The sequence below is a fragment of the Protomyctophum parallelum genome (assembly GCF_964188405.1).
Source record: "Protomyctophum parallelum genome assembly, chromosome: 4".
NCBI lineage: Eukaryota > Metazoa > Chordata > Actinopteri > Myctophiformes > Myctophidae > Protomyctophum > Protomyctophum parallelum.
Genome location: NC_139700.1, coordinates 37339268 through 37351352, shown reverse-complemented (window position 1 = coordinate 37351352; position 12085 = coordinate 37339268). Strand labels below are relative to the sequence as shown.

General features: G+C 44.3%; 1 protein-coding gene across 1 annotated transcript in view; it reads left to right on the top strand.

Moving 5' to 3' along the window:
- crabp1a (cellular retinoic acid binding protein 1a) overlaps nucleotides 1-11584 on the top strand; it is a 37884-nt gene extending 26300 nt beyond the window's left edge. The window contains exons 3-4 of the mRNA XM_083763149.1: nucleotides 1521-1634; nucleotides 10809-11584. Coding sequence (XP_083619275.1) covers nucleotides 1521-1634; nucleotides 10809-10859 — 165 coding nt within the window. The 3' untranslated portion in view covers nucleotides 10860-11584. The remainder of the gene's footprint in view (nucleotides 1-1520; nucleotides 1635-10808) is intronic.
- The last annotated feature ends 501 nt before the right edge of the window (nucleotides 11585-12085 follow it).

Genomic DNA, 12085 nt, shown 5'->3' with positions numbered 1-12085 from the left:
GGATACTGCACAAATTACTCTGACAATGTACAACAAGTACTCTGTATACAGGTAAATGGGTACAACGGATATTGCAATACAGGCGTGACATGCATAACCGGGGCATAATTAGCTTAATTCCCAAAGGGTTAGTATGGTGTAATTCACTGGAGCAAAGTCACTCAAGTTAAAATTCAGTAGTAAGTCAAAGCCTCTCACATCTCCATATAATCATCACCAAAAGGTTCCATGATTCCAGAACAGTATATGTCTTCTGACATTATTTCACTCAGGGACAATTAATCCTGAGGTTGAACTGGGACTAATCCTGTTGGATTCATTTGAACTGTCATTTGAACCTGGACGAATTCCGTATTAGAAGTACGACAAGAACTGGTCATTTTGGCCAATGGTGAACGGCCATGGTGTCACAAAAACCAGTAGGGGTCATTCTCCTATAGGAGCATGAAAGTGGACAGGAACTTCCATGGCAATCCAGCCAGTGGTTGGCTTGGCACGTTTGGGAACGAGGCGGTAGACAGACGGACAAGGAGCCTTACCGACCTCCAAATTCAGGGATTTGAATCCAAACACCCCTGGGAGAGTTGAGGCCTATTCAAACTGTAGTTTTAGGTGATATGGTCACCACCGGAAAGTACAACATGACGTCACGCAGCGGTGGTAAAGCGACTCACCGCTCACCCAAACTATGCCCAGCTTTGTCTGTCTGTGTGCATTTTAGCGATGATTTGATTGGCTGAGCAGTACATACGCCAATTGTTATTGGCCGGAATGACAGAAAAGTGAGGACGCTAATTGTGATTGGCAGGAATGTGATGATGTATGATGATAAGAGCGCCCCTCACTTCACACAAGTGTGTTTTTTACTAACCGGTCATCATCATCGGTTATCACCTAAAGTCTGGAGTATGAATAGGCCTTTAGTGCCATGCATGCTTTAATCTGTAGGCTACACACACAGACAGTAAAATACTCAGTGTTCATCCATTTTAAACTCAGAGAATGTACAAAACTACAAATATAACCAAATGGACCCTTACTCTACTCAATTTGAATAGACCAGATCTACACCAACGCACTGAACGCAGTGATCTGTTTCTTTTGTTATGTTTGTTTATTTATTTGACATGGACATCACAATCACATTGGAAGAACCGTATGCATTGCTTAAATAACACGAGTGCTAGATTATTACCAAGGAGAATATCTACGACTAGTAATAATTAACATCATCAAAATCAGACCCAATGCAGTAGACATAATCATTCAGATGTGAGCACCATAGTTGATTTGATTGATTCCAAATATAATTTGAATCTTCTGTTAAACGCATCCGCCCCTAGTTCAAAAGGTTTGCCCCCTTTACTGAGAAGGGTAGACCGCTCCGAGAGCACAACATGGGAACAATACAGTCACCATTTGTTGATGCTCGTGTAGTTGCCCTACCAGAGCTCTGACGTCTACCAACCAGTCCAGAAAACGGAGCTGAGACATGATCAGGATGTGTTGTGCTCCTACAGAGCCTGGCCATCTGGGAGGCGGAGAACAAGATGCGCTGTCAGCAGACGCTTCTGGACGGAGACGGACCTAAAACGTTCTGGACCAGAGAGCTGAACGGAGAGGAGCTCATACTGGTGAGAACGTCCTCATATTTTCATCATCATCATTGTGCTTTATGTTCACAGTCCATCATTGTCATGATTGCCTTCCTCATCACCACTCCAGTGTTAATACTTTTGACAGCTAATTTTGATTTAGTTTAGTCATAGCCTTTTGAATAAAATGTCATTTAGTTTTACTCACATTTCAGTCAATATCATAAGGTTGTAGTTGACTAAATGTACAATGGATTTCATCGACATTTTATTTTTATTTTGGCCTTGATGGTGTCATAATGGCTGAATTTACACCTGGTTGCATGCTGACAATAGCTTGTAGCTCAACACCCAAGCGCAACCAAACATTTTAATCTAGTTTTTATTTGTTGACTAAATTCTTTTTTTTTACAGCAAACTTCCATGGCAACATAAACAGAGGCAGAGCAGTGGTCTGTTATTAAGAAACATCAGACCACTGCTAATTTCAAATTAGGCTATACATTTAGTGAACCAACTTCTATCAAACTACAGATTCAATTTATCCATTAGTAACTTTGTGAGTGCACAATTGGAACCAAAAATGGACCCATCCATTTAGTTCCATTTTGGTTTTTTGGTTTTTCTTTAGCACGCTGTGACTAAACTCTCTTCAAAATGCCTTCTGCAAACACTTGGACTTGAACAGGGAGCCAGTGTTGTCAGAGCGGGGACATCCAGTGTTGTCAGAGCGGGGACATGGTTAATAGACTGAGACAGGGAGAGGAGGACAGAGCCACAGAGGAGAAGTTCATCCATAAAGGAAATGAGAAGGCCCTTCTCCCGGGGAGAGCCGTCTTTCATCGCTCCCCACAGAGCAGAGAGAAAGGAGAGCAGCGGGAGCTGCTACCTCCTGTCCTTAATGCTCCTAATGTCCTTTTCAATCATCTCCTCCATCTTGTAAAGCCTTATAAACATGCATGAGACGGATTAGCCACCATGCGGAGCACAGAGCTCTGTTTGATCAAGTCAAGTTCAACTTTATTTGCACAGCAGCTTCCAATGCGGGCATGTTTCACAGCAAGCTGTGATCTGTGTATGGAACGTATAAGAGAAAATACACAAATTGTGCATATTTCCGTACAAATAAAGTTATGTAGAATAATAATAATAAGACTTTATTTAACACCTTTCATGACATGAAATGCAGCTCAAAGTGCTTTACAGAGCAATTGAGAAAAAAAAGAAAAGAAAAGCAAGGCATAAACATTAAAAAACAAGAGCAGTAATGCAATACAGTGAGGACATGAATAACAAAAAAAAAGTAAGATCAATTAAAAGCAAGGGTGTAGAAGTGGGACTTGAGCTGTGCTTTAAATCATGATGTTGCTTTATCAGTGGTGTCAAGTAATTGTATTTACTCAAGTACTGTCCTCTACATCTCAGCGGCAAATTTATTTATTTTACTCAAATTATTTGAAAACTTTACTTTGTAGATTTGGAATATCATTACAAAGCATACATTATCCAATTAAGCACTATTTTATACTTTTGCCATTTGAAAACAAAAGTGAGCTTGTAGATCTGCTATTTTCACAAGATATTTATATACTGTTTGAAAACTTGTGCATTGGGACATTCTGCACGATGCTATTTTCAAATGGCCGACGTATAGGCTCATTTTGATGCTATATTAACTCATCTTTTGATGGGGACCCACTAGAACCCTCTCAAGGGCCCCTGAGGGTCCCCCAGACGCCACTTTGAGCACCACTGCAGTACACACACTCTACACAGAGAATGCCTTCTTAGAAACTCCCTGACCTCAATCCTCCTCCTCTCTGAACTCATCCCTTCTCTCCCACGCTCTGCGGCGCTATCAAAGAGCTAATGTCCAACAAAACCAACAGAAAGACAAAGGAAACCCTTCGTCTGTGGATTTAGAGAATAAATACATGGTCCTGGGAGGGCGAATTATGTGATAGTCGCAGGATGTTTGTGTAACACCCTAGTTTCTTCAGGCAGGACTCGGCAAGGCGAGTCATCAGATGTGCAACATATGCACAGGATTAAATAAATAAAAGTTCGGAAAGTTTAGTTGTTTAACCCATTTAGGCCTGAAATTAAAAAAAATCTTCTAAATCCTGACAGTTTTCTCATTTTTCTGAAATACCTATGTTTCTGTATCAGTGGTGCTCAATATTTCTAGTCAAGGACCCCAAAAATTATATGTAATATGCCTCCGCCCCCCCCATGCAAATATGTTGTTCCAGGGACCTCCCCAGAAGCAAAGATTTTAGTTAAAATGTTCACTCAAAGATTTGAGGCACATTTTCACTACTTTTCAAAAATAGCAGACCTACAAGCTCGTAGCGCGCCACTCGGTGGTGCGCTATGAGCTTGTAGATCTGCTATTTTTCAATTACTAACCCTAACCCTAAAACACAAAAAGGGGTTCCCGCCCAAAATTGTTTAAAATGTTATTTTTTTAATTTGAAATCAAAAGCACATGTAATCACAGCAAAGAATATCCTCAAGGATATTATGACCTTAGTTAGTTGTAACCCCCCACCTACCTAGCACGCAGTTTGTCAAAGCAACCAAGCTTATATTTACCATTTGTGTCTATAGGTGTCACAGTGCAGGGCAGAGAAGGTGTAGGACCCAAGTGCAGACAGACAGGCGGAGGCAGAGGATGTCAAATGCAACAGAGTTTATTGATAACTAGGAACTAGGAACAAAGGTACTAGGTACTTGGAACACGAGGAGAAAAACTAGGACGTACACTCATGACATACAATGAGGATCTGACAAAGGACTGAAACACACTGGGGCATATAAATAAACAAAGACTGACTAGACACAGGTGAACAACTAACAAAATCAACACAGGGATTGGCTGAGAGACAAACAAGACACAGGTGGAGAAAACTAATAATCACAGGGGGTGAGACAACACAGGTAACAAAAGCAACAGAGGAAACCAAGGGACCAAAAATACTACAAAACAAAAGCACAACAGAAAACGTCACGGATCGTGACAGTACCTCCCCCTCAAGGGATGGCTTCCAGACATCCCTCATATATTGTCCATAACATTGTCCAAAACACTGAGCAGGGTGGGTGGTGGGGGTCCGGAGGAGGGAGACAGTCATGGGGCCAAGAAAAGGAAAAAAAGGTCTGGGAACCTGGACCCCACATGGGCATGGTTGTCGTAGTGGGGTGACACCTGCAGGCAGAGGCACCAGGGGAATGGACTAGGGCTGAGCAGGTAATGTCTGGTGGGCGACCTGGAGGATGGGAGGGGGAAGAACAGGCGACCTCGGGGGCAGAGGCAGGGATGACCTCAGGGGGACGGCCGGGAGGCGGAGACGAAGCTGTGGTGTTGTCGTCTGGCAGGCGACCAGGGGGCCGCGACGAGGCACAGGAGGTGTCTGGAGGTCGGCCTGGGGGCCGCGACGAGGCAACAGAGGCGTTGTCTAGCGGAGCTGGAGTTGCAGACGGGACTGCAGGTGGAGAGCCGGGCAGCAGAGGGCCAGGCAGCGGAGTGCCGGGCAGCGGAGGGCCGGGCAGAGGAGTGCCGGGCAGCGGAGTGCCGGGCAGCGGAGGGCCGGGCAGCGGAGGGCCGGGCAGCGGAGTGCCGGGCAGCGGAGTGCCGGGCAGCGGAGTGCCGGGCAGCGGAGGGCCGGGCAGCGGAGTGCCGGGCAGCGGAGTGCCGGGCAGAGGAGTGCCGGGCAGCGGAGTGCCGGGCAGCGGAGTGCCGGGCAGCGGAGTGCCGGGCAGCGGAGTGCCGGGCAGCGGAGGGCCGGGCATCGGAGTGCCGGGCAGCGGAGGGCCGGGCAGCGGAGGGCCGGGCAGCGGAGTGCCGGGCAGCGGAGTGCCGGGCAGAGGAGTGCCGGGCAGAGGAGTGCCGGGCAGCGGAGGGCCGGGCAGCGGAGGGCCAGGCAGCGGAGGGCCAGGCAGGCTGGGCGGCGGAGAGCCGGGCAGCGGAGTGCCGGGCAGCGGAGGGCCGGGCAGCGGAGGGCCGGGCAGCGGAGTGCCGGGCAGCGGAGTGCCGGGCAGCGGAGTGCCGGGCAGCGGAGTGCCGGGCAGCGGAGGGCCGGGCAGCGGAGGGCCGGGCAGCGGAGGGCCGGGCAGCGGAGGGCCGGGCAGCGGAGGGCCGGGCAGCGGAGTGCCGGACAGCGGAGTGCCGGGCAGCGGAGGGCCGGGCAGCGGAGTGCCGGGCAGCGGAGTGCCGGGCAGAGGAGTGCCGGGCAGAGGAGTGCCGGGCAGCGGAGGGCCGGGCAGCGGAGGGCCAGGCAGCGGAGGGCCAGGCAGGCTGGGCGGCGGAGAGCCGGGCAGCGGAGTGCCGGGCAGCGGAGTGCCGGGCAGCGGAGTGCCGGGCAGCGGAGTGCCGGGCAGCGGAGTGCCGGGCAGCGGAGGGCCAGGCAGCGGAGTGCCAGGCAGCGGAGTGCCAGACAGGCTGGGTGGCGGAGAGCTGGGCTGGAGAACAGGCTGGAGAACTGGAGGGGTAGTGGGCTGAAGAGCAGGGGAGGCCGGTGGGACTACCTCTTGAGGCAGCTGGGGAAAAATGGCTCCCTGCCTCTCCCATTTGAAAAACCCCATATACTGGGCAAACACTGGATCCCGCCTCCAATAAATAGCCAGTTGGTGAAGGAACTGAGGATCTTCATTAAAGGTGTCCTTAGCAATACCAAAGTCCTTGGCAGAAAAAGGCAGCTCAGCCATGGTGGACAGCCAAAGCAGCTTGGCAAAAATCAAAAAAACAAACCTCTGTCCGCTGGGTCCAATATGGTCAGATCCTTCTGTCACAGTGCAGGGCAGAGAAGGTGTAGGACCCAAGTGCAGACAGACAGGCGGAGGCAGAGGATGTCAAATGCAACAGAGTTTATTGATAACTAGGAACTAGGAACAAAGGTACTAGGTACTTGGAACACGAGGAGAAAAACTAGGACGTACACTCATGACATACAATGAGGATCTGACAAAGGACTGAAACACACTGGGGCATATAAATAAACAAAGACTGACTAGACACAGGTGAACAACTAACAAAATCAACACAGGGATTGGCTGAGAGACAAACAAGACACAGGTGGAGAAAACTAATAATCACAGGGGGTGAGACAACACAGGTAACAAAAGCAACAGAGGAAACCAAGGGACCAAAAATACTACAAAACAAAAGCACAACAGAAAACGTCACGGATCGTGACAATAGGTTGGGTACATGATTTCAGTAGCTTGCAAACTGAAATGATAAAACTGCTGTGAGTGCTGCTCTGTGTGCTATAGACATGTTGAGCTCTCACTCTGAGCTATATTTGAGATGCAACAATTCTGCAATACGTAGCTCATTGTTTTCTCAAGAGAAAAAAATTAGAAGAAAACAATGAGAATCATACATTTGAGATGCAACAATGCTGCTACATTGAGCAACATTTAAGCCATATTTAAGCCATATTTGAGATCTCCTGTATTGATTGATTGATTGATAATTTTATTAGACAATTAGATGCAAACAGTACAGGGTACAGTCAAGCACAGTATTGGTCCAAAAGGACAGCACCGAAGAAAGACCTTGCGGTCTTGTTTCCATTCGGGTCCCATGCATTCATTCACAATGACAACAGTGACAACAAACAATACGTTTCTCAAACACACTAAATCTAGTGTACAGTGTAAACTAATGTACAGGTTGGAATATAAATACATTAATAAAACATAAAAAGGGGGGGGGGGGAAGAGCCAATCACCTTCTCTCCCTTTGACCTGATGACAGTGACAGGTGAGTTTTCAGACCCTTTTTAAAGGAAACCAGTGATCTGCTTGTTTTGAGGGAAGGGGGCAGGGCATTCCACACTTGAGTGTATGGCTCATCAGAGGTTCCATCTGAGACATACTGAGTCTATTTCTCAGGAGAAAACGTCGGGAAACAGGAGCCATAAGCTCCTTTTTGCCTCACATTGATGGCTTAAGAAATAAATGAGTCAGAGATGAGATCTCAAACTTGGATTATGGTTTCCTCTACGTCCCTCGGTAACTTTAGCAGACATACTGTAGGAACAAATCTTGCCAGTGTTATGTGCCTCCCACACCGACTGCGAACGCCGCGCGTCAAAACAGCCGCCTCCGTTATTTTCAATGAACCTATTGCACACCGGCGGCGTCCAACGCTCGCTGGCGCCCCGCCTGACGCGCCGATAGAACCAGTTCTATTTTCCAGGCGTCGCCGCGCGGCAACGCGTCGCGCCGCGTCGGACGGAGCCGGTGTGGTGTGTGTTGGGCTTTAGTCTCCCTTCCGCCATCCACATGAACTAAACGTATCAACATGAAGTAAACCCAGAAGACAAAGATTAGACCACCTGCTTCCTAAGAATGGAGAGGCTCTTTCTATCTGAGAGGACCTACAGTACTGACAGAGGGTGATAAAAGCAGCAGGCTGGGTGTGATGTGGTCTGCAGGGAGGAGGACATCTAATGGAAGTTGTGCATGGGGACCAGCGGTTGTTGAGACAGTATATAACCACCAATGTCTTCACTGGTGCAGAACAGAAATGCTAAATTCCTGTTTCACTTTATGTCAATTAAAACTGACTTGTTGTTCTCCTCTCTCCTCTCCTCATGTGACTCACACATAACAATATTATACATTATTTTAAATGTTGGATCGAGAAATCATCTTAGCTTCCCTTCCCAAGATAACACAACATATTTACATCAGTCCATGATTACAAATAAGTGATATCACTGCATAAACCCAATACAGCTAATATTGGTAGGGGAGTTCTGATCGTCCACGATATAAATCAGACGGTTTTCACTCCAAATTACTTAAGCAGTGATCAGCCAAATTTCGCGATTGCAAAATTCATTCATTATTTTTGACTGTCAAATTCAAAATGTGTCACTTAGCATTATGTCTTATATAATATCATGACGCATATACTGTAGCAGCTGATATTGAATAATATTTGAAGGTCCTAATCAAGAGATGAATGTGTGTTGAACAATGGTCAACTATTGAATTGTGTTTATGGCACTGAACACTGAATGAAAATGTGCCATTTGGCTTTGTAATCAAAACGTACAGTATACTGTATGACAAATAACTTAAATACCGGTAAGTATACAAAGAAATTACTGATAATTTTAAACTTTATTCTTTTTTTAAATAGCTGAAATAGCAGATCTCAAGCTTACGTTAGCCTGTAGATCTGCTATTTCTATGATGAAAATGTTTAGATTTTTGAATTTTGATTGCGATTATCAACTATTGTGTAGGCTAATAATTGTGACAGCTGGGCCTATGTAGTAGCAAATAGTTTAAGCATTTAAGTGGTTTCGGCATTGGCAGATCCTGAGGAAAATAATTGGTGATCGGTATCAGCCTCAAAAATCCTGATCGGAGCACAAACAAACCCACAATAACAGTTCATACACGTCAGTTTGACTACAATATAGGGCAGAATCAACTTAATGCAGTTTATAGTATTCAAGAAAAAACAGACATGAGTCATCACTGCGCCCAGACAGCCTCAGTCCAACAGGACAAAAGCAGCAGAATGACATGCTTGATTCAAGCATCTATGCATTTATGGAGGAAAGCATCATATCCAACAGAACAATACACCGAGATTTAGCTCCGCGTCAGAGAGACGGACATACAATCATAAATCCAATGCTTTGATTGTTTTTGGCAGTTTGCACTGTAAGTGGGGCACATTTCCATAAGGATTAGCACGCTCCATTTAATTGGTTTATATCGAAAACACTTTGAGGCAAAGTCTAGCAATTTTCCATGGCCACATCAGACACCATTAAAAAAAAAAAAAAAAAATCTGGCACATCAGAGAATTTGATTCAGACAACTCATGGTTTGCATATTCAGATTTGGATTGGACGAACAAACCAGTTATTAAGGCAGCTTGCTTGTGGTTTCATCATAACATTTTTAATGTGACCCAGAGTGATTAGCATAATGAAGAGTGTAATGTAGTGGAAAGACGTAGTAGTAGTTTGTTATTTATAGCCTAACCCTACTTAGTTACTTTTCTTTCTGTGAGGTCAAGTTTCTAGTATGTGAGACCCGGCCCCACCCCCCACCACCCCATCTTGTTTTTTTGAGGGGCGCTAGCCCCTCCTATGTTCAGCAGCTTTATGTGTGTGTGCACAAACTTTGTCCTACACAAACATTACAATGCCATTGACAATGAAAGGACAATTTTGAGTTGTGTAACACAAACATTGATGACGAAGGTGAGGACGCAAATTGTGATTGGCCGGAATGAGATGATGTACGATGATAAGAGTGCCCCACACTTCACACGGGTGTGATTTGTTTTATAATAATAATAATAATAATAATAATCAAGAACTACAGAGTTGCTATAGCAACCTGTCCATTCTAGTACTGGTCACAAGCCATATAAATTAAGTTATAGCACTTATTATACACTGGAAACTAATTGTGCTTCACAGAAAATAACTGAATAGTAGAATCTGGTGAGAAGATTAATACATCTTGTATCTTTAATGTACATTAAACGAAACAAATAAATGATCAGATTAACACGGAACTGTAATTCAAGCCGGTCATCTTTGTGGTGTCTCCTGTCAGAATAAAATATATAACCCACTTGAAAATTTATTTTCTTTTTACTAAAGCTGAACAAACTCCATAATAAGTCCTAGACAGTCTAATCAATACCGGATTTTTTTCTCTCCGTTAGATGATGTTGAAATTATTTTCTTGTGTTAGGTTTACCATATAGATTCAAAAAGGCTAAGGTGAATTCTTTACTGGATATTTGGTGTACACAATGTATTTCTTTGACTTTGCTCTTAATCTTAATATTTCATATTTCAAAGTTCAAACCGATTTCCTGCAGGTCAAAATTCAAGTCAGATCCTCCTGTGTCTTAAGTGAGAAATGATCTTTGACACTATCGACACTAACGTCTCAATAGAAGAGCAGGGTGACAAAATACAACTACCCCAATTGTATAAGTTATATTGTATTAACATCCTCGGTACATAAATATGTAAATCCCCCTAAGATACAGTACGTCATGATGAAAACTGGAGAGAATATTTGTTTCTTGTTCACGCTGAGAAACTACAGATTGGACAAAATTATACATTTTATTCATGCCAAAAACATGGAGGCTTTAAAACACACAATCGTACAATGGTACCAAATAAACATATTCAAATGTTCCTTTGTCTCCTCCAGACTTTTGGTGCTGATGATGTGGTGTGTACACGGATCTACATCCGGGAATGAACCATCTGCATGCTGTCATCGTCATCAGGTCAAGACACACAAACACAGGACAAACCCAAAACTCCAGATGGTTACTTTTTCGGACCCAACAACACATACTATTAGAATTCTGTGTAACGTTCCAGCAACAGCCTATTCTGCTCTTACAGCGACATACCCTGCTGCAGCGGTTATCAAACCATTTTTTTTGTCTCACGTCACCCCTGTAAATAACATTTTCATCCAAGGCAGCCCTGAATTACGCTACGTAATTATGTAAATCTTTCCCCCTAAGACACAGTATGTGTCATGAGGAAAACTTGAGCGAGTATAGTTTCCATTACAACAGATTTAAAATAACTTAGTTGACATTTAAGTTAGTTGTGACGCGTTGTGAGCTTGTAGATCGGCAATTCTTTTGCTGAGGAGGTTTGGTGGTCTGTTTTACTTAAGTATAGCAGGGTTTAAGTGGTTAAACTGAAGTGACATTGATCAATTCCAAATATTATCAAAGTATTCTGCTGCACCCCTGGACTTGCGTCACGGCACCCACTTTGAGAACCCCTGCCGTACTGTCCTTTGTTCTTGTGGCGTTGTGCTCAGCAGCCTCTGGATGCTCAGTGTTCATATCTAGCAAACCCTGGTGTTGTTTGTGTTCTATAGTTAGAAGTGAGATTGTGAGAAGGTGTTGATTAGACAACCATGCTCAAAGACATGCAGACAACAATAAAAAAATAAAAAATAAATGGGAACTGTTTGTCTTGGAATTTCTTTGGACTCTTCTTTGTCTTTGTTAGTCATTGTAATCCCTATTTTCAAGAGATTTCAACAGTTTAATTTTTTTTTTAAATATTCTCTCATGCCAGAACCACTGCGAACCATGTTCACAAATACATTTTTGAAAAACATTTCCTTATAACCTACAGTCAGGTCCGGAAATATTTGGACAGTGACACAATTTTCATAATTTTGGCCCTGTACGGTACCACAATGGATTTGAAATTAAACACTTGAGATGCAATTGAAGTGCAGAATTCCAGCTTTAATTTGAGGGTATTTACAACAAAATTGAAAGAAGGGTTTAGGAATTGCAACAATTTTCAAACATAATCCCCTCATTTTAAAGGACCTTAAGTAATTGGACAAATGAATATAATCATAAACAAAATGTTCATTCTTAATACTTTGTTGAAAAGCCTTTGCAGGCGATGACTGCCTGGGTTTCCTCCTTTTTGATGCTTTCCCAG